At 37.9% G+C, this 23,742-nt stretch overlaps 1 protein-coding gene across 1 annotated transcript; it reads left to right on the forward strand.

The window, feature by feature from the left end:
- Nucleotides 1-1,529: 1,529 nt before the first annotated feature.
- Nucleotides 1,530-23,467, forward strand: LOC121267549 (DDB1- and CUL4-associated factor 4). The gene is made up of 13 exons (XM_041171459.1): nucleotides 1,530-1,726; nucleotides 1,874-1,998; nucleotides 3,828-3,971; nucleotides 6,709-6,839; nucleotides 7,214-7,444; nucleotides 7,994-8,172; nucleotides 8,573-8,673; nucleotides 9,209-9,364; nucleotides 10,168-10,223; nucleotides 10,319-10,376; nucleotides 22,158-22,278; nucleotides 22,358-22,468; nucleotides 22,634-23,467. The coding sequence occupies exons 1-13, from the start codon at nucleotides 1,717-1,719 to the stop codon at nucleotides 22,750-22,752; spliced, it is 1,542 nt and encodes a 513-aa protein (XP_041027393.1). The 5' UTR covers nucleotides 1,530-1,716; the 3' UTR covers nucleotides 22,753-23,467.
- The last annotated feature ends 275 nt before the right edge of the window (nucleotides 23,468-23,742 follow it).

Consider the following 23,742-nt stretch of genomic DNA (forward strand, 5'->3'; position numbering starts at 1 on the left):
CATATATTTTATTCCCAAATATCACTAAAATATAAAATATTTTTCAATTTCAAATTTTTGACCTTTTTATTTAATCATTACGTAATCATTATCTAAATATAAAATCTAATACAATTTTTTTAAACTTACAAACAATATACAAAAAATAATAAAAATTTTTTAAATTTTTAAATAAAAATGATATTCAAATAATTAATTTTTTAACTTTCTAATATTTTTAGTTAATTTTTTATTTTTCCTCTTTCAAAATCTAATAAAATATCTTGACTCAAATGATTTCATTACTATTCATCAATTATGGTTACGTTTGGGTTGTAATGTATTATCAGGTATTATGTGAATAATAGTAAAAAATTAATGATAGAATATTAAATAGTAGTAAATAATAGTAAAAAGTAAGTAAAAAATAATAATAAAATAATGACTAGTAGTAAAGTATTATAAGAATTCTTTTCAGTACCCAAACTAGGCCTTAATGTCCAAACGAGGCCTACAAACACAAATGAGGATTGTACGAAAGGAGCGACTTTGGGCTTATTTGGAGAGTGAGATAAGATGCGAATTTTGTAAATAGTAATAAAAATAGTTTGTGAATATTAATGAGATAATTTGAGTTTAGTATTTTTGGAGTTTTATAAAATGAGAAAGAAAAAGTTGAATAAAAAATATTATAAAGTTAAAATATTGTTAAAATATAGTTTTAAATATATATATATATTTTTTCTAGATTTAAAAAGTTGAATTATTTTTTATTTTTTGCTTGAAAGTTTAGAAAAATTATAATGATTAGTATGCAAATTTTGTATTTGAATTATATTTGAGAAGAAAATTTTTAAACATAAACCTCACATTCCTGGACACCATTTAAAAATATGTAGTTTTACTTTTTTATCTTCATATTTCATATTTCATGGTATGTAAAGTGTGAGGTTTTATATAGCACGATACATTTGAGAAGGAAATTAAATGAAATGAGATGATAATTTTGATATGAGATTGATTTTCGAACGAGCCCTTCCACTTTGGGGGATGATGGTTTTGATTTGTTCGTCACAAAATATGAAATATGATGATGAAAAAGTAAAATGATATATTTTTAAATGAGGTGTAGAGTAAGAATTTCTGTATAATCCGATTCATCATTTGAGAAATAGATGAAATGAGAAGGAATTTTGAAATAATGACTCGGCCTCGTTTATTTTCAAGAAACATCTCATCTCATCTCATCATTACAACTTTCTCAATTCCCCACATAAAATAAAATAAATAATTCAACTTTTTCAAATCATAAAATAAAAATAATATTAAAAAATATATTTTAACAATATTTTATTCAATTTTTTAACTTTAATTTTAACTCATCTCATCTCATTTTTAAAAACAAACGAGTCATTTCTGAATGAGTATTTCTATGCATCAACCTATAGCCGCAGCACACCTCACATTATTTATTTATTTTTATTTTTATTTTTATTTATTTATTTTTTTTTACCGCAACACTGAGGTGTGCTGCTATGGCTGATTTTCTTTCCGAACGAACCCGAAACCTTGGGGGACGATGGTTTTGATTTGTTTGGTTTCACTCCACCGACTCAGCACCTAGCAGCAACACAGGCATGTTTTGATTTTGACCTTTTCCTCTCGTTTGACGCCTCCGCGACCTCCTACAACAACTTTCTCTCTTGCTCTCTAGCTCTAGATTACCAGGCCGAAGCTATGCCACAGCGTACTCCTTCTTCCCTGAATACCTTTTATCTTATCATACAAAAAAAAAAAAAAAAATTGAATTGTTCTTTTGTTTTTCTGGGTTGCTTAAGTTCAGGTTTTGTTTTGATTAATGGTACTAATGATGTGATATATATACATATGGCAGATCTTCCTGGGTTTTATTACGATGCACAGAAGAACCGCTACTTCCCTATTAAAGGTCCAATACCCGGATCTTCCCGTGCTTCTTCTTCGACTACTGCACAAGAATTAGCCCAAAAGTCCACACGGGTATGCCTTAAATAACTTTGGGTAGGGGCTGTACTTGTTATTTCCATGACAGGAACAAGGTATATCTTTTAGAAGAGCTCTATGTGGGCATAGGTTTAATATGTTAAAGCTCAGAATATCTTGTATGGCTAAGAAAACGTTGATACTTAAAAAAAAAAAACGTCGATTCCCCCCCAAGTTTCGTTCACTGCGAATTAGGTAAAATCTTTCTTTTTTTGGTTGGTGGAGGCTTGTGGTGTCGTAGCATTGGTAAATGGAAATGGCATGCATACATTTAAGCGGTGTTTCATTTGAGACGTGAATAAACGGGATTTTTTAGTATAAAATTATTAAGTATTTTAACCAACCTCAACTGGAAAAGCTTAATTTCTTAGAAACAATGAAGCATTAAATTGTTTGGCATAAAGTATCGTTAGGGTGTAGCCTAGTGGCCATAGGAAAGGTCTGGGACGACCTGTAGAGTCAGACATCCTGAGTTTGATTCTGCACTGCCCCGTTTGGATGGGGAAAGTGTTTTATTTCATCTCATCATTACAACTTTTCCGAATTTCTATACAAGATATAATAAATAATTCAATTTTTTCAAATCTCAAAACAATAATAATATTCTAATAATATTTTATTCAACTTTCAACTTTCATTTCAACTCATATCATCTCAACTCAATAAGAGTTACTTTACATTAGCTGATATACGGTTCTGGTTCTGGCAGGTGGATTGTGTATCAGGGATTTACGTCCTAGGGGTGGGAAAAGCCTTGTATTGGTGAGGTTTTGTCATAAAAAGTGTTGTGGTTTAAAATCGGGGCATATATACTTTTTTCTTTGTTTTGATCAATGGAAAATATAATTTGGGGGAACACAATGATAAAATCTGGAAATATATTTGGTTAGGGAATATTTTCCATGACATGTATTGTTGTCTTTTTAATGAGATAACATATCATGAGTCATAACGGCATGCCAAGCTAGTCGTATACGACTATATGGGTTAACCAGAATCTGTTCCATTTAATCAAATGAGTCAAAACCATCAACTCTAACACGACCTTTCTAAATAAATTGATGACATGACATGACTTGAATAACTCGTTTGGTAAACTGTTCATGTTGGGTTGATCCTAAGACAACTCTTATGCCAACCTGGTTTGACCTGAATACTATTACATTTAATCCTTGCCCACTTATCTCGTGTCGGTTTACGGGTTGTCAAAAATTGCTGGAGCTAGTCGTCCAAAAGTTGTTACCCTAAAGATGTCTATGAACTTTTCTTCTAAGCTGAACAAATATAAGTAACCAATCTTTCATTTTTGATTGTCTGACTTTCATTTTCCTGAAAGATATCTTGACCACCAAATGGAGTATCACTAAAGGGCATTAAAATATGAAGATCTATCAGTTGTAGTATTTGTATTACAGAGACTTTGAGTTGGCAAACAACCCCTTATCCATGCAAGTGAATCCTGCTTTGTGATGTGTTTAGCAGCTGAAAGAAGAAATTAAAACGGTGTAGCTACATATTTAAACTTACTCTTGACAGCTTTACCTCTACCTCTCATCAGTGCACAATGGTCTAAAACGTTTCCTCTTAGTGAATCATATATGTTGTTACACTTTTTTTCCTATTTATAAATAACAATGCAAGTTGCTTTTGAATGTGGATTCACAAAAATTGTCATATTTGCTTACCAGAAATCAAACTTGCATCCTGAGCCGTTCAGATTTACAACTGCCTCTGCTTGGCATGTTTTATTTGCTGCTCTTGGTAGTAGTTCATTGCTTCATGTCGCCAACGAATTCCTGGGCTTATTCTGACTCATTTTATAACAGGCGACGAACTTATGCAGGAGAACTGGTGTAAGAGCTTCTAATTTGCTTCAGGTTAGGGAATTATATGGTAACATCATTCCATTCATCAAAGGAAAGTGCAACTTCAAGGAGGAATTCCAAAAGATACGAATATCACAACCTGTGGTATGTTGACTGATGATAGGTTAATTTTGACAGTATTTCTCCAGCTTTTATTCTGCATTCTCTGTGCTTTTTTTTTTTTTTTTTTAATCAGTAATACAAGGATTTTATTTATATAAATAGGCATAGCCCAAGTACACGGGACATATACAAGAGCAACACCTAAACATGAGTGTCCAACGATACAAGAAAATCATGGCTATTCAGACCATTGAAATCGATTACAATTGACCAATGCAATAAAGTATTAAAAAAAAAAAAGATTTCTAAGCTCGTCCATTGACCGTTAATGATCCTCAAAGTTCTTTTCATTCCTTTCTCTCCAAAGACACACCATAGACAAATTGGGACCATCTTCCATATTGTCGCGATCTAAGTATTGCCATGTAGGCCATTCCAACTTGCTAGGAAGTCAACAACCTTTCTTGGCATCACCCAAGCTAATCCCACTCTAGCAAAGATATCGTTCCAGAGTGACATGGCCACCTCACAATGAAGTAATACATAGTCAACAATCTCCCTGCTCTTTTTGCACATAAAACACCAATCCATAATAATAAATTGGCATTCCCTTAAATTATCTATAGTGAGAGTTTTCCCCAATGAGGCCGTCCATACAAAAAAGCTGCTTTTAGGGGTGCCTAGTCTTCCAAATGCGCATCCAAGGGAATGATTTTGCATTGTATTTGATGAGAGACTTGTAGAATGAAAGAATAGAAAATCTCCCTTTCTTCAAAGAGCACCACACAATCTTGTCAGCCTCTCCCACCCTTGCTCTAGAAGAGTATAAGATTGTAGAACTCGGTGAAAGTCTTGACTTCCAGTTTTGTGCAGCTCTAAAGAGAGTGGCGTTCCATTGGGGCATACCACTAGGTCAAGAAGATCTGCAACTGAAGCTGCCTGCACCCTTGCAATGCCCTAAATAGCTGGGAAGGCTTCCTTGAGGGCCCTATTGTCACCCTTTGTTAAGATGTATATTAATAAAAATAACAAGTACAAATGGTTGAGGAGGGGAACCACAACAGACACCCCAATATAGCTAATACAAAGCGAAGAAATAAATAAAAAACATAAATTGGGATATGGTTCGTCAAGCCAATCCAATGCTTCTTGGCCTAATGGCAAAACAGGACAACAAAGAATCTGTGGTGGAGTGCAACAGTGCTTGGGGTCCACACACTGGTTAAAATTCAGATTTGAATGGTGGAGTTGGTGGATCCATACCTTAGAGATCTAAAGTCGCTGGAATTGATTTGAAAAGGCTAAACAAAATTGGACAAAAAAGGCTGGAAACAGCAAGTACAAAAATGCGTAATAACCCCCAATTGAGACTGGTCCAATTCAATTCAACCTGTTGGCCAGCCAGAAAAGGTTGGTGTCAAAAAGGATTTAGAAGCTGAGGCAAATGGGTGGTACGTAGTGGTCAAGCATGCCGAGCACAGGCGTGTGATGGTCATGTGCCATGGAGGAGGTGGCAGTCCCCTTGGTAGTGTGCATGTAGTTAGAAGGTTGACTAAGACCTCGTTTGTTTCACAGTTCTTCACAACTCATCTCATCTAATCATTACAACTTTTCTGAATTTTTCACACAAAATAAAATAAACAATTCAACTTTTTCAAATCCCTAAACAAAAATAATATTAAAACAATATTTTATTCAACTTTTTAACTTTAATCTCAACTCATCTCATCTCATCTGTGAAAACAAATGAGGCCTAAATGCCCTAGATCCAGCCTCCAATGGCTAGAGAAAAAAAGAGAAAAACTACGGAAAATTAAGAGAAAAGGACAACAAGAAGAAGGGAGAAGGGAGAAGAAGAGAGTGAAGGAACAATTTTATGTGAGGGTGGCTGGTTCCTCTGGTGAGCTATTTGGGGCAGGGGGGCTTATGGCTGGGAGAGATTTTGTGGAATAGAGAGAGACAGGGTTATTGTTACTGTCCATAGTTGGGAACTTTATAGGCTTTTGCTTTTTCTTTTTTCACAGCCTTTTTTAATTAATTACTGAATTAATTGCTTAATTTTAAATTTTTTATTCTTATTTTGATTGTTTGACTTATCTTTGAGAATCTCTATGTGCTAGATGACAAGAGTTTCATTTTTGTCTTGTTAACAGCAATTGAATGTAACATGAACTGATTTTTTACTTGGTCTTGTGAACCTGTATTTGAGTGACAGTTTGTGCGTGGTGTGCTGATTGTCAGTCTTACACCAGCTTAGTGAAGTTAGAATCTTTATGTGACCTGATTGAGATTTCAACTAACATATACTTATATAAAAAAAAAAAAGATTTCAACTAACATATAAAAATTTGTTTCAGAAAGTAGGAACTTGGAAGATAACCAAATGGGAATGAGTAGCATCACCATAAAGAGTTGAGTTTAGCTGACAGAATTAAGCACCGTTTCCTTTTTTTCTTCTTTCCTTTGTGACCTGAGGTACATATGAGCTAATGGGATCCAGAAATTTGTTTATCTGATGTTGGCTCCAGGAATCACCCTAAAGATCTCATATCAATGTTTCATCTAATACTTCAATTACATAATCTATTTTACTTAATTAGGCAGCGATGATGATTTCGTATGAGTCGCGACTCAGACCGTAACAATATTGTTTTAAGGTTGCTATGGCTTATATAAGGAAGTCATTCCATGACATGGTGAATTTATCTTTGAAATTGTAATTTGGGAATTTCATTCACTTTATTATTTTGTCGTACTTATTATTCTTTGAACATTGCAGGTTTGGAAGTTTAGTGAAACAGATAAGATTGCTGATGGCGCTTTGGAGCAGATGCATGTTGATGTTCAGACACCCGAGGGTCAAACTGAAACCGATGTTTTATTAACAGGCGGTTTGAATGGCTCCTTGAGGTATAATGAAATTGCAATGTGGTGCACTCGCGTTTGTATGCTAGGACCTTTGATTGCAGTACTCTAGGCTTTCGAGGTGGTTCTGTCAATTCCACCAAGTGCTTGCACAAAATTAGCATCAAAATTATAGAAATCTGTAGTACTACTTTTTGGAGTACAGACTGAAGCTCACTTTTTAGAAAAAATAAACTTATTAAATTCTTGTTCTTAGTTTAAAACATTTGCTTTTCTTGCATGGTTCTGCAAATTGGTTTTAATTAATCTTTTTGTCTTGTAAAATTTCAATTTTATATTGTTTTTCATCCAAACTATTAACTTTATACATAAATGAGTCCATTACAAGTTATTGCATATGAAGTTTGGTACTCTCGCAGTTTTGTTGAAGTTGGAAAAGTTAGGCCAGATTTTGATATCGGGGTGAAATGCATGCCAGATCGTGTGTGGCCTTTCAATAAAAATGACCAAGCAGATTGCGGTATGATTCCTGGGCCTATTTGTAGACCTGCCAGAGCTTCCTTATCAATGTCATCAAATGTATCTTGCATAAAATTGTTTGAAAAGCAGCCCTCTACAATAGAAGATGGTTCAAGCATTCGGGGTGCACTGTATCCTTTTGTGATATCAGACTTTTATAAACTCTTCATATTGCTTCTTGTGTTTCTACACACTGTACACTGTTAATTTCTGGAATTGGATATATTCCAAACCTTTAGTTTATCTGTCATACTTTGTAGCAGATTTGAGATCTGTTGGCTGTGCTTTCCACCTTTGGATTCATCACACTCTGAAGTCACTTTAATTCTCATCTTTCTTTTGTAGTTGTAAGGAGAAAAAAACAATTGTACTTTTTAATTATTCACTATGGTCCGAGTCTTCTCTTTGAGCATTGGACACAGGACGGTTATATAGGATGGTTATACTGTCTCTGTCTAACCCTTTTGAACTTAGGGATTTTTTGTGGGGCCCTACCATTAGATTCTTGACATGCTTCTCTGTTTGATTCATTGATTATATAGATTATGTGGTGGAGTCCACTTTGGGCGTACCCTCTAATACTCCTGATGTCTATTATGTTCTCAGTGAAACGATCTCCATTACATTTCTGAAAGGGAAATCTACTTTTGCACCTGTACTGCCTTGACATAGGAAAACAGAATAAGTACTTTGGGATCAGAGACATCACGTGGATCTCTCAATATTGTTAAACTTGTTGAACCGTTAGATCTCAATTCAAGTGTCTCTGGCTTAAATCAAAGGATACATGAGGTAGCTTCTTTCAATTGTACCATTTGGACAGCAGATTGCAGTTTTAATGGGAGTCGAGCAGCAATTGGCAAGTTTTTTTTCTTCTGTATCTAGCCCCCCACCCCTCTCTCCATCAATGAGATTTAGTCTGACTCTTTAATTTAACTTCATATTCTATTATATACAAACTTCTTCAATACTTGAGCCTGAATTCCTACATCACCGGTGGCTTTTTACTTTCCTATTTTCTAATGATAATAAGTGGGCTGTTCTTGACAAGCAATTGTATATACTTTGTTTTGTTTCCTTCTATGATGTAACAATTGACCAACTGGTCATGTATACTTCATTCTCATGTCATGAAACTCAAATCAGAAATAAATGAAATTTAGTGAGGAAAACTGAAGGGGGTTATTTTCCCCTAACATTATTCTTTTGTCTAAGTTTGTAGATGTTGAAAGTATATTCTATTATTTTGGTTGTTACAGGTACTAATTTGGGAGCTGCTTTGGTGGATTTGGAAACAGGAGTTGGATCATGGGTGCTTCGTAGCAAAAGTGATGTTTTTGCACAACAGTTTGTTGAGTCGGTAATTTATGCATCATTTGAGATTCGCTAGATATGCAATTGAGGTGCCTGATCATATTATATGCATTTTTGCTTTGATGGATTTAGAACCTTTGGATCATGGGTGATATTATAGTGCTGTTCTAGTATGTGTGAATGTGATAAATTGAAGTGATGCAATCAGTAGGTATTTATCTGGATTGTCTTGTGTTAGAAAGCTTTCATCTTTGCACAATAGCAGGATATATATCTAAGGAAAATATTTTGGGCTCCCCAGTGATGTAACCTGGAAAAATTGTTCTAAAAAAAAATTTGTCTAGGTTATTAATTGGCGAGATTGATTAATTGGTGAGGTAGATAACCGATGGTCAAAAGTTGAATAACATATGTTTTTGGTTATAAATATTAACTAAACGATAAAATATGAAACTAATTCTTTATAATGAGGAAGAGGTGGTATATTTTCTTTTGTTTGATTGCTTTTCTTTCTGCAGAGATATTCTTGAAACTAATTTTTTTAACGAAAACTTATTTTATCTATTTTTAAATCCATGCAGGGAAATGCTCTTTTATGTGGACTAAGGAATGGGGTGATTGTGACAGTGGATGTTCGTGAAAAACAGGAAGGGAATTCAGTTAGACTCATTAGTCATAGAATACCATGCTCACCTTTGAGTAAAACTGTTGGAAGTTCTACTCAAAAATTGTTCAAGGTAACAAGTTTGTTTATGGGATGTGGAATTCATTTTATTGTTGCACCAGTGTATTTAATGTGATCATTTTGAGGGCTAGAAGTTCTGTCAGCGAATTTTTTTTTCCTTGATTTAAGAAAGAGGACAGCGCCCTGTAAATTTTATTCAAAAGACATTATTATAGGGTGTGGACATTTTATACAAGAATATTAACCCCTAGGGATTGGCTCAAGTGGTAAGAGCTTTGGTCTTGGTGGTGTGCTCCTTCCAGGTCTGAAGTTTGACTCTTGGGTGCAAACAATTTCTAAGGACCATGAATTTTCCCATGAATTATGCGAGGTGCACTTGCGGGAAACTCCTTTCGAGGGCCTATGCACCCCCGGGATTAGTCGGGACTTTGTTTTGGACACTCGATGCCAATAAAAATAAATAAATATGCGAGAATATTATAGATTTCCATAAGGTATCTTTTTTTATACTTATAAAAGAAGGTATCTTCTTTGATACTAAATCTGTTCTTGAATCTTGACTTGCACTCATCACAAACATTTTCATACTCTGACCTGGTAAGAGTTCTCCTTCTCCTTCTCCATGTTTGTAGTTTAATCCTTATGAACAGAACCTGACGAAGTCACTGTAAAAAACCCATGTTTTCTGTGGTTGTTTACTCAGGTTTCCGAATATTGGCATCTTTTTCATACTTATGATTTTTTTCCCTGGAATGTCTTTACTTATATTTGTAGAACTATTACCATGGATGCCAGTTTATAGATGCTTTTTTAGATGAATTCTTGGGTAATGGAATTGGATAATTTGTTGTGCAGGTCCTTGGAAACATTGATTCTTCATGCACCATAAAAATGCCTTCATCTATTTCTTGGTCAGTAGGCTAAACACGTAATGGACTTTTTTTTTAATCACATTTAATGTCTTTTGATTATGTTTTTAACTTTGACTCTGGTTTCCAAACTCTAGTTTGGTATCGCTTCAGTACGATGACCATTACTTCTTGGCAAGCTCCATGGATGGATCGGTTAGTATTGTCTTTTCATCTTAACTCCTTTCCACTTAAAATGTGCTTGCATGAGCATGGCAATAAATATTGAATTGTTCTTGTGATGAGTGTACGTCAAGAATCAAGACTCGAAATCAGATTTAGAAACAGAGGAGACATTATTATAATCTTTTATAACCTATAAAAAAAAATAAAATAAAATAAAAAAAAAAAAAAAAAGAAGAGAATACTAGCATTCAGGAATTTGATGCACTGAATTCATTGTGATTGGCAGCACTGAACTGAAGTAAGCCTTAATTGAATTCGTTTTGATCAGCGGTATGAATCCTTCTCAGCCAATTGGTTCAGCCTCGCGTACCCTTTCTCCATTCAGTGTGATGTAATGTTAGAAGTACTTGTCCCAGTTTAAATATCTAAATAAATAATAGCCCAACTAGGTTTGAGGAAAAAAATTAAAATATGGAGAGAGAAGAGGGGTGATCTATGGTTGAAATGTTGTTGATCAGTTCAATAAACCCTTTCCTTCCCAACTCTCCCCTCCCAGCAGATTTTATCAACGCTATAACTTTCGACTCCCATTCAATAATGACAGAATGAATATACTTTCTTGTTCTCTATTTTGCTTACTCTTTGATTTTCAAGCTGCATTTGTATGTGCTCCTCCGCAAGGGTTGAACTAGGAATCCATCTTTAAGGGGTCGGCCTAATTTTTTTTTCTTTTTTTTATAATTAATAAGAGATTTTATTACCAAGAATAGGAATAGTCCAAGTACACAGGAAGTATACGAGGAAATACCCACATACACTCAAGAAACTGAAAAAAGACAAACAGATTGAGAAAATCATCTCCATTCAATACAAGAGCCGTAGCCTACAAACTCAAAAGTATTAAAGAAAAACTCCCTAAGTTCTCCCTAACCATAAACACCACATCAAACACAAGGGGATCATCTTCCAAGTGTCAACAACACGATGTCTTCCCTCAAAACCTTTCCAACAAGTAAAAAAATCCACCACTTGCTTAGGCATCACCCAAGCAATTCCCGTCCTACCAAAAATCTCACTCCACAAAATCTTAACCACCTCACAATGAAGAAAAAGATGGTTTAAAGATTCACTATCTTTTTTACACATAAAGCACCAATCTACTACACAAAGTCTACGCTTTCTTAAGTTATCCATGGTCAGAATTTTTCCAAGAGATACCAACCAACAGAAAATGCCACCATACTAGGCACCTTAACTTTCCAAATGCATTTCCAGGGGTAATCACTCACACCATTGCAGGTTAGTACCCTATAATAGGAACTAACCGAAAATCTGGAACTTCCTTCATGAACCCACAACAAGCTATCCTCCCTTCCTTGAACAATCTTTTAATCATATAATCTTCCAAAAAAATGTGAGACTACATTCACTTCCCAATCATGCACATCTCTCACAAATTCAACATTCCATTGAGGATTATTATTCAAGAAGAAAGAGAATCAGCCACTACAACATCTTGGTCCCTAGCAATCCTAAAAAGGGAAGGAAAAACATTCTTGAGGGATTCACCATATATCATGCCAAAAATGTATCCTTGTCCCATCCCCCACCTTCAATTTAATATGCTTGACAAACTCCCCCCAACCCATCCGAATGGACTTCCACAAACCCACCTCATACTCTCCTCTTAACTTCATTAGAGCACCAATTCCCCCACAATCTCCCATATTTAACATCAACAACATTCTTCCATAATGCATCCCTCTCAACATGATATCTCCATAACCATTCCCAAGAAGGTATATGTGGTATAGTCTCTCTCTATTTTCTCTCCGTACAAGTGCGAAAAATAGTAACTCTGGTTCTTTGCCGTTGAGGATGGTGGATAGTTAGTTCCTTCATTATATCAACGTTAAGATGGGTTTTACAAGGGAGTTTGGAATCAAATCTAAGCTCTTCTCTGTAGTGGGGGAAGGGGGTCTGGTCCGTATCATTGAAAGAGGTAGAAGATTCAAGCAGGAGCTATTGATGGGGTTGGGCACTGCACAATGGCTTGAGAGAGCTCTGAAGGATAGTGCGATAGGTGAAAGGAAGGATTTTTACTCGTCAACAAGAGAGGGTTATCGTTGTTTCATTGCTCAACGATGTTTGAATAAAAGAGGCAGATTTTTGGAGGTGGCAGTGTATGGTGATGGGAGTCGACATAGTTTCATTCTTATTCCAGAAGAAAAGGGGGGAGGGGGATGGAAAAGAATGAGGGAGGTGTTGAGGGAGGTTACTGGGGTAGACAGAAACAGAGATGGAGGTGGTGGTGATGTACAGAGGAGGAAGTGGGACGATAAGGTGTCCTCTAAATCTTACAGAAATGCTCTCTCTCCGGCGGGGGCCTTTGGGGGGTTGAGATCTGGTGTCGAAGGGGAAGGGCTTGATGGAGACGTGCACCGAGCCACTCGTTGTCCTTTTCGGGAGAGAGAAATTGTCAACGATGTGCGGGCGTTGCTCTGCATGGTAAGAAAGGTGTAGGAGCAACTGAGATTTTTGCAGGAAGAGGTTGAAAAGGTGATGAAGTGTGTCGGGGTGGTTATGGAAAGGGATAATACGGGGAGTTTTTTTGGGGGGGGGGGTAGTTTTAAGTCTAAAACGGGGCGTTTTCAGGTGCCCATTTGGGATTCTAAGGGCAGGTTGGGCCCTAATGGGTCGTATATGGCTCAGGCCAGTATCATTAACGGGCAAAGCTGTAAGGATAAGGGGCGGGCTGTTGGGCCCGAGCCCAAGCCCAAGGCCCGGTAGCAGTGGAGGGCTCGTTCAGTCTATGGGGAAGCAGGAGGAAGTTTTCTCCAAGGCCAGTTGTCGCGTAGCCACCAGAGGGTGGTTGACCTGCTGGAGTCTTCATCGCGACGACATCAAAAGTCACCGATGAAGGTGGTGGTGCAGCCGGAGGAAGTTTTTTGTCAGTGGGAGAATCAGAAATTGCCAACAGATTCGGAGGTGGCTCTTCCACCACCATCATGTGCTTTCCCACCTCCGGGGAGTGCACAGAAATCCCTGATGGAGCAAGGGGGAGGTGTTGAGGCCCTTGCAGGCAATTCCGAGGGGTCCAATGACGTCGAAAGGGATTCGGTCAATGACGAGATTTTTCTGTAAGACGATGAGAACTCACAGAGGCTTATCCAAGCGTCGAATGGATCTGTTGGGGAGTTAGGATTGGTGATTGAGCAGGAAAATGTGGAGGAACAACAGGATTCTCAATTGCAGCAGCCTATTCCGTTGAAGTGTATGTTCCCAGACCAGTCGTGTTTCAGACTGGGTGTTTAATACAGTGAAGGATATTCAGGAAATGGTGGGTTTGAAATGTGAAGGTTATGAGGAACAGTTCATGGCATTACTCACAGCCATCGAAACTGGTCACCAACAACATAGGAAGGTTGGCACCAAGAAACAGCGTGAACTCAAGAGGCTGACTTGGTCCATGAATTCTGAAGGCAATTCCAGTAGGGATAGGACTAAGGGGAAGGGGCTGTTTTATCCCAAATGAGACGAAAATTAATATCATGGAATGTCCGCGGACTAAATGAGGCTAGCAAGCGTCTTCAAGTAAGAAACTTGCTGCGAGGGTGGAAGGCAGATATTGTTTGTTTACAGGAGACGAAGTTGAAAGTTATTAATACAAAAATTGTTAAAAGTATATGGAGTTGTATACATGTGGATTGGGTATATTTGGCAACGAGTGGTGGAGAAAAGGGAGGAGTTTATTGGCTTATTTTCGGTAGCATGTTCCTTTAAGAGTGTTTCAGATGGTTACTTGTGGGCTTTTGCAGGTGTTTATGGACCTAATTCAGACAGTGGTCGGAGTGTATTGTGGGATGAGCTAGTTGGAGTGCACAGTTTGTGGGATCTTCCATGGTGTATTGGTGGAGATTTTAATGTAACAAGATTCCCCAGCGAGTGTTTTGGCAATAGAAGAATGCATCCAGCAATGTCAGATTTTAGAATGCATTTTTTATTTGAATTTAGTGGATTTACCAATGGCGGGGGGCTTATGTATGTGGGCCAATAATCAGATGTGGTCTCAGTTAGACAGATTCTTAATTTTTCCGGAGTGGGAAAGTCATTTTCCGGAGGTTTGGCAAAAGAGATTGCCTTGGTTGTGTTCGGATCATTGGCCTATCTTACTGGATTGTGGTGGGATTCAAAGAAGATGTCGATACTTTAAGTTCAAAAACATGTGGCTGAAAACGGAAGGTTTTATGGATAGGGTCAGACAGTGGTGGGCATCCTATCAGATTGAGGGAACTCCTAGTTTCATGTTTGCAGGTAAATTGAAAGCTCTAAAACAAGACTTAGAACTTTGGAATTGGCAGTCTTTTGGGGACATTGGGGAACACAAGAAATGCAAGACAAGGGAGATCTAGGAGCTGGAAAGGGTACAAGAGTCTAGGACCTTAACACATGAGGAAGTAGCTCTAAAGCTAGTGCTGGTTGCAGATCTTGAGAGGATCGTTTTATTAGAAGAGATTTCGTGGCGGCAAAAGTCGAGAGTGTTATGGTTGAAGGAAGGCGATCGTTGTACTAAGTTTTTCCACAGGGTAACCAATTCTCACAGGAGATCTAATAATATTGAGTCGTTGAAGATTGATGGGGTAGATTGTAAAGATGAGCACAGGATTAATGATCACGTAGTGGGATTTTTCGAACAGCTACTCACTGAGCAGGAGGGTTGGCAGCCTAAGCCCAATGGGCTATTTTTTGACTCTATTGGGTCTATGGATGGTATCTGGTTGGAGAGACCTTTTGAGGAGGACGAGGTTTTTGAAGTTGTGAGGAAAATGGCTAAAGATAAGGCTCCGGGTCCTGATGGTTTTTCGATGGGTTTCTTCTAAGCCTGCTGGGATGTTTTAATAAAGCCCTTCTTGGGCTTTATTAAAGAGCCTCAAATTCTGCACCCCCAAACCTCCACACGAAATTAGTTGACACACCTTATTCCAACTTACCAAGTGAAATTTGTTTTTCCTCCCCTTTACCTCCCCACAAGAAATTCCTATAGATCCTCTCAATTCTATTTGCCACCCCTATCGGCATAGGGAAAAGAGAGAGGAAATAAGTGGAAAAATTAAACAACATACTCTTTATCAAAGTAATTCATCCCCCTTTAGACAAATATAACTTTTTCCAACCAGCCAACCTTCTCTCGATCTTCTTGATCACCTCATCCCATATCAAAACAGATTTATAAGGGGCACCCAAGGGAAGACCAAGATACTTCAAAGGCAGGAAAGTGATCTTACACTCCAAAATATTGGCCAAATCTGAAATATTGGATACGGAGCCCACTGGAACAATTTCAAACTTGTTTAAGTTAATTCTGAGACCCGAAACTGCTTCAATACATAAGAACAAGGCTCTCAAAGAGCGAAGATGTTCTTGATTAGTCTCACTAAAAATTAAAGTATCATCAGCAAAAATATGATACTTTTAAGCTATTTCGAGACTCATCTCCTACCACAAAACCCGACAAGAAACTTCCTTCTACCGCAGCTTCAATCATTCTACTCAAAGCATCCATGACTAGAACAAAAAGTAAAGGAGATAACGGATCTCCTTGTCTCAATTCAGGTGAACTATTAAAAAACCCAACTGGGGTACCATTCACCAAAGTGGAGAATCTCGGCATCGAAATGCAATGCTTGATCCAAATACACCACTTATCTCCAAAACCCTCCAAAACCATATCTCCCAAGTAAGTACAAGAGGAAGTCCCAACTAACATGGTCATATGCCTTTTCCATCCCCAATTTGATCAATATTCCAGATTCATCTAATCTAATTCTGTTATCCAAACATTCATTAGCAATTAAGATTGAGTCAAGAATTTGTCTCCCCCAAACAAAGGCATTTTGAGATTTCAAGATAATTTTACTCGACACCACACTCATGTAATTAGCTAGCACCTTAGAAATAATCTTGTACACCCCATTTACCAAACTAATAGGCCAAAAATCCTGCATTTCCACTGCCCCCACCTTTTTAGGAATTAGTGCAATAAAAGTAGTATTGAAACTTTTCTCGAAATGAATAAAATTCAAGAAAAACCTTCATAATATCTTCTCTCACTATGTCTCAACAAGTTTGAAAGAAAGTCATTGAAAAACCATCCTGGCCTGGAGCTTTATTCCTTGCCATTCCTCTAACCACATCAAGAACTTCATCATCTTCAAAAGCTCTCTCTAACCATTCTGCACTTACCTGGTCAATGGAATAAAAAAACAGTCCATCAAGCTTGGGTCTCCACGAAAATTCTTCCCTGAACAGCTTCTCATAGAAATTGACGATATGTTCCTTGATGGTACCTCAACAGCATTATTTCTTCAATGAGAGTTCGCCATTCGGTGAAAAACTTTTGTACACTTGTCACCTTCCTTCAACCAAATGACCCGAGATTTCTGCCTCCAAGAAATTTCCTCCATTAAAGTGATCTTCTCTAATTCAACCACCACCTCTTTTTTTCTCTCCAATTCCTCATCGGATATGTCGCCCAACAGCTCCCTATCCTCCAAACTCTTCAATTGTTGCAACAAAAGCTTCCTCTTATTTTCTGTGATCCCAAATTCCTCCACATTCCATTTCTTCAAATCTTGTTTTAATGCTTTGAGTTTACCTGCCAAAACAAAGCTCAGAGTACCTGAAAAAGAGTACGATGACCACCATGACCTCACCCTATCCACAAAACCCTCTTCCTCCAATCACATATTTTCAAATTTAAAATACCTATGACCTCTAATTATGCCCCCACAATCCAACATAATGGGATAATGATCAGAACACATTCTCGGTAACCTCTTCTGGCTCAAATAAGGAACCAAGAAGCCAAAACTAGAAATCTGTTCAGCCTCGACCATGCCCTTCCATTGGACCACATAAAATCCCCACCTGCTATTGGTAAATCAATTAAATCTAGCTCAAAAATCAGATCTGAAATAGCAGGCATAGCATGAGAGAAATGAGTATCCCCCGCACACTCGCTAGGAAACCGTGTAATGTTGAAATCCCCTCCAAAACACCAAGGAACATCCCAACAGCAGTTAACACCTACCATTTCATCCCATAAAATTCTCCTACTATTATCCATATTAGGGCCATAAACCCCCGCAAACGCCCATTCGAATCCATCATCTACACTCTTAAAACAACAAGCATCCAAAAATTCTCCCACATATTAATCTATCAGCTCCACTACCCTCCTATCCCACATAACAGTAATGCCACCCGAAGCCCCATTCGAAACTAATTCAACCCACCCCATACAATGACAACTCCACAAACTATTGACAATTGTTTGATTAACAAATTCAGCTTGGTTTCTTGCAAACATATAACATCAGCCCTCCACTTACTGATCAAATTCTTCACCCAGAGATGTTTTCTATAATCGTTAAGCCCCCGAACATTCCATGAAATAATCTTTGGTTTCATTGTTAACTATTGGCAACCCTCTCCTTGCCTTTATCTCTAAAGGCACTTCCTCCCCTAGCATTATAATTAATGGAGCACGACAATCTTTTCTATTTGCTTGTCTTTTTTGAAGCGGATCTAGCCAAAGATGGTTGACCAGCCTCAGTTGCTATAAGAAGTGCTCTAAATTGTTCCTCAAAATCGTCACAAGAAATTCCCATGCAGTCCTTGATTTCATCCACTTTCCGCAACACCCAATCAGAGGATTTATTAGGCCATTCAATTTCAGGAGGGATAGAACACAACGGATCGGGATCCATTTCATCGTTTGAATCCATCAACTCCCTTGACTCACTTGCCTCAGAATTGTCCCCACCACCATGAACCGCCTACAAATCTAAGTTATTGAACTGGATACAAGGGACCCCAGAATCATACTCCTTGATGGGCCCAGAATCATAACTCTCATCTCCACTTCACCAACTACATCCTCCACATCCACTCCCTCTGACGCCTGCTCAGTACCCCATAGCATAATTGTGAAGAAGAAAGTAACTGCACCAAGCTTTCTCTACCCTTCTCGTGATGTGAAACTCCTTTAAAAACCTTGGGATCAGAGGAAGACAACTGCCTCCCCTTCACCGGAGTGAGACTCACCACTTGAGTGCCCCCAGAAGAGTTGTCAACTGCCTTCGACCCCTTTTGTCATGGAGACGCATCCATCTAAGCTGTCGAAGATCTGATATGAGTCTCCACACGTTAGATTCTTAGATCTATGTAAATGGAGAGTCGTCGTTGGAGAACTCGTCGTCGGAAGACCTCTCGGAGGTTCACTTGCCACTGTCGACCCTATATGTGACGTCGAAGCACTCGTCGGAGCCACCAAACCCTTGGGCTGAGCCTCAACTCCTATCGAGTTTTTGGGACCCTACTTCCCACGAAATGGCTTAGTCGTCCATTGAACAGGCCTATTTATTGGGCCTCTAGCCAGCCCATCTCCCTTAGTAACATTAGAAGCCCTAGATCCATTTCGCATCCCCATCATTCACCACTTCATCTTTCACATATGTTTGGCACAGGCCCATAAGCAAGCCCAACCCCTCGTCAACTTTCTTCAACAATGAATCCAACCTCTCCTTCCATCCAAACAACTTTGCCCTTACATGCCAAAGAGCCTTTGACTTCTCCAAAATTTTGCAGTGCCACGAAAGGCCAACCATCCGACCCACCATCAAGCCGATTTCTCTGCGAAGCAGCATTCATCCAATCCTTTCTTTTACTAACATCCAACCCTGGATCATCCTTCCTAATATTGCCATTTCCAATATCCTGGTGAGAATTAAAAACCTCATACGCTAGATTCATCAATGACGACAGGTAAGAAGCTTCGCGAGGAGGGATATCTCCTTTGAATGATGTATCCGAAATCACCTTCTTAACTCAGGAATCCCAAACAACACCACCATTGTTTGGATCAACTATGTTAGGAGCAACTCTGTTTTCAACAACAGAAACAGAGGACTTAGAATCAACCATCTCTCTCATTATCCTCACAAAACCTGCCCAACCACACCCTTTCCTCCCTTCTGGAATCACAATAATGCCATTCCCCATACCATTGCCAAACTCAACTTCACAAACCTACCATACGCATTTTGACACCTTTGAACTAAAAAAACTCTATTTCACTCCCTTCTAGTCTGATAAGATTCCATTTTACCCAATGACTTCAAACAATCCTCCACCACCTTTGCCATCCAAACAACCATACCTCCACTGAGATAAAGGGACATTGAACAACTTCCGGCTCTTCTTAGAAATACAGAAAAAGTTGCCACCTTGCCTACTAAGAGCATTGGCAATGGCCTAGAGTCCAAAATTTAGCTAGAATCTTAACCTTTGGCTATAGTATCAATTTTTGACTAAATGAGTTTACATTGGACTAGCCATCTTAAAGTTAAAATAATAACATAATATAATTTTTTTATTTTTATTTTTTTATTTTTTACAAATACAATTCATATATTTCCTAGATCTTCATGCTTTGTAGAAATAATGTGTCTACTCTATCAATATTCGCAATCAGTAGAATAAATAATGTGCATGCCATGCATGTTTTACCATTCAAAGAGAATGAAGTCATGAAATAATAAAATATTGCTTTCTATTGTGAATAGTTGCTAGCCATGTTTGGAGAGGACTTAAGATTTACTGTAGCTCAAGTCTTAAGCTTTGGATCATTGGCTAGTCCAATGTGGAGGCTTTTTTTCATATCTATCTAAAGTTTGGACTTGTATTGGCATTTGGCTAGTCCATTGCCAATGCTCTAAACAAGAACCTCTTAGCTTCTATCCAAAAACTATGATCCATCTTCAGCTAACTAAAGATATAACCAAAAGAAAGAAAAGAAATCGAAACAAAGAAACAAAGAAAGATTAAGGATTATCCCTGGCGAGAAGCGCCGGGAATGGAAGACAAAAGGTCATGCCAAGAGAGTGAGAGAGGGGGAGAGATTTTCAAAACATATCCCTGAATTTCCAAAACATATGCATGTTGGCCTAATTTAATAGTTAATTTGTTTGCATGATATATTTTTCCTATAAATATAGTATTAAAAAAGTTCTATAAACGTAATTTAAGATAAAAAGAAAAGGGTTATCAACATATGCACAACGTAAGGGTAAATTGCAAATGAGAGTAAAGGAAGATTGAATAGACTCAATGAAGGATGGAGAAAAGCATTGAGTTTTGGAAAACATTGTTTTATGGCTTTTAAAACTTTTGTTGGGTCAAACTTTTAACTTTAAAGAAAAATTTCAGAACTTTTAAGATTAAGGCTAAAATTTGATTTTTAGCAAAAACTTAAATACATGTAATTTTTAGACTTTGGAAGAAAGCTATGGGTTACCATAAATTTTTTAGGATGAGAGGGTTATATATTATTCCCCAAAGACTAACTCCTAGGGGTTGGCTCAAGTTGTAAAGGCCTTGGTCTTGATGGTATGCTCCCTACAAGGTCTAAGGTTAGAATTCTCTTGGGTGCAAACAATCTCTATGGACCATCAGACAGGGATTTTTCCTTGAATTACCAGATGTGCAGTTGTGGAAAACTCCTTGCCGAGGGCCTGTGCACCTCCAGGATTAGTCTGGACGCTAGTCTCGGAGACTTGGTGCCAATAAAAAAAAGAATTATTCACCAAAGACTATAACAAAGGGGCATTAGAGCAGTCAATGGCAGAGGGTACAAGGTACAAGGACTTAGAGAAGTTTGTGTTGGGCTTCAAGCAGCATCAAGACCAACAAGAGAAGAGGGTGGAAGATCACTAGAAGTCCTTGGATGACTTATCAAGAAAGATGGACCTCGTGTTGGAGACCTTGAATGGTGGACATCTCCCTTCATGGAATGTTCACTCTAGGACACCTGAGGACATGATGCATGCAGAGAGTTCTGGAACTTCGGGTGGGATGCAATTCTGTGAAGGGAGATGTCCCGTTCAAGGTCTCCAATACGAGGTCCATTTTCTTTGATAAGTCATCCAAGGACTTCTAGTGATCTTCCACCCTCTTCTCTTGTTGGTCTTGATGTTACTACAAACCCACCACTAACTTCTCTAGGTCCTTGTACCCTCTGCCATTGTTGTCCTTATCAACCTATACAAAGCTCCAAAGCCGACTGCTCTGATACCTCTTTATTATGGTCTCTGGTGAACAATTACATCAAGAAAAAAAGGTTGGAATGAAAATAAGCAAGAATCCCTGATTTTTTGAGGAAATCAGCACCTCCAATTTCGGCATTCAGTCTTCATTCATCATGGAAAATATCCAGAACATTCTTCCAGTTGTTATCATCATTCTCCTCTAACTTACTCTACTGGAATTGTGGAACAGATACCAGAAATAAAGGCTAATTACCATTGAAGCTAAAGAAATTCTTATGAAACTTTTCTTACAGGCGACTATGGGGGGAGTGATGTTTTCTTAGCCCCACCTCCCTCAGCGACTGCTCATCTGGTTTCATGCAGCATTGACATTGGTTATTCTGTGAAATGATTATTATGTATACACAACATTGACAATGCCGTTGTCTAAACTTAATCTTTTCATAATTGTAACAGCCTTTTAAACAAATATTATAATCTTCTTAATTGCAATAATTTTTTCGCTTTTGAAGTAATTTGGATTATTCCTCTTCTCATCCCTCCTGATGTACTATTACTGCTAGCTAAGCTAAAAATTATGTTGATCTTTAAGTCCGTATCTTGATTTCTGCATTTAATTTCAAACTTTGTTACGGTTGGTCCATCAGAAAAGAGAGGGAGGGAGAAATAGAGTTTTCTTTCCTAAGCTTCGGTTCTTTTCCAGGTAAAACTATATGATCACCGTCTAATCCGGAGAGGAGCTGTGCAATCTTATGAAGGGCATGTTAATTCCCATACTCGTATACAGCTTGCAGTCGATGCATCTGAGAAATTTCTTATGTCAGGTATTTGAGTGTAAGCTATTTAACTAGTGATCAGTGCTTCTGAAATTTGAGCTTGTATCTGACCTTATATTCATTTTAGGTGGAGAGGACTGCAATTTACGGCTCTGGAGTATCAAGTCTGGTGAATTGCTCTTTGAGAATAAGTTCTCTAATTCAGTCCCTTCAACTGTGTGCTGGCGTAGAGCTGAAAGTATCTGGATTTCTTCTTAGTTTCTCATTCAATTAATATTATAATTTTCTCTCTCACTTTATAGTGGATATAGAGATTTTACAGGAGTTGATGCTTATAAGCTCTTTCACATGTATAAATTTTCCCATTTATTGACAGAGTTGTATTGGATTCCTGCATGTGTAGGATTGGTAGGAGTTCAAGACGAGAGGCAAAGCTATAGAGAGTATCCATATCAGCAGGGCCATGGTTTGGAGGCATGGCTTGGATCTCGCGAAGGACTGTTTTACATGGATTGGTCATGAATTTGTAGTGAAGAACCAATATCAGTGCAAAAGTCTTTATTTGGTGGTGGGATTTTGGTTCTGAAAAGCAGTTCCCCTCAAGCATGTGAAGCACTACATTGCCTGTGATATGGATGAGAGCAATGACAATACTAACAGCAAACAGGGCCTTTGTGAGTGGAATCACTAGGAGATGCCATGAATGTAGGCAAGTTGAAAGAATAATGATCTTGGACCAATTCAACTTGAGTTGTTCTTGTAAGGGCTGCATAATTTTTGTTTGGAGCATGGAACAACGTCGTTTTGACAAACAGTTAGATCTTCTTCAAGCTCTCGCGAAAAAGCAGACCTAGAACTTGCAGACCTGCCCATCCGTGACTGTTGGCTCTTTGTAGTGAAGAGTCCAATCACTACAAAACTAGGCGGAGGATCAACTGAGAATTTAAATAACATGTGACTTTTTTCCCAATACTTCTCTTCAAACTCAAGCACACTTCATTTAGTTGATTACGTTGCCTATGTAATGAAGACCACCCACTTGTGGTTTTGAGTAGTTCTTATTGTTTGGCTCAACTACTGCTTTAATTCATGAGTGTTGTAAAAGCTGCAACTATCAATACGAAACCAAGACTTGAGAGGAGTCTTGAAACCCTTGTATTTAGACAGTCAACCCTTTGAAGGGATGTTGTTCAGTTCTTATCCATTGCCAATGCATGGAACCATAGCCAAGGGAGAATCATGGGGTGCATATTATTATATTGTGATCATTCGAAGTTTTATTGCAACAAATGATTTATAACAAACCAACTTGTCTAATTGGATGGAAACGCTGAAGGAGAATTATAAGTAGGCCAAAGCAGAGGGCATGTTGGCCTGAGAATTTCATCTTTAACAGCTGTCAAGTACGTAGTTCACGTGGAAAGGATTGGCAATGTAGCTGCATGCCCATTATTCTGATAGCTTGCATATATGGAGGTTAGGTGGTCTTCATATTATATATCCCTCCGAGTA

The sequence above is a fragment of the Juglans microcarpa x Juglans regia genome, chromosome 5S (assembly GCF_004785595.1).
Source record: "Juglans microcarpa x Juglans regia isolate MS1-56 chromosome 5S, Jm3101_v1.0, whole genome shotgun sequence".
Classification (NCBI taxonomy): Eukaryota; Viridiplantae; Streptophyta; class Magnoliopsida; order Fagales; family Juglandaceae; genus Juglans; species Juglans microcarpa x Juglans regia.

Bases quoted from the DNA above. Each gene is read 5' to 3' on its own strand.
- LOC121267549 (XM_041171459.1), top strand. The intron at 3,972-6,708 runs GTATGTTGACTG...TGAACATTGCAG, and splicing joins TACGAATATCACAACCTGTG to GTTTGGAAGTTTAGTGAAAC. The intron at 6,840-7,213 runs GTATAATGAAAT...GTACTCTCGCAG, and splicing joins GGTTTGAATGGCTCCTTGAG to TTTTGTTGAAGTTGGAAAAG.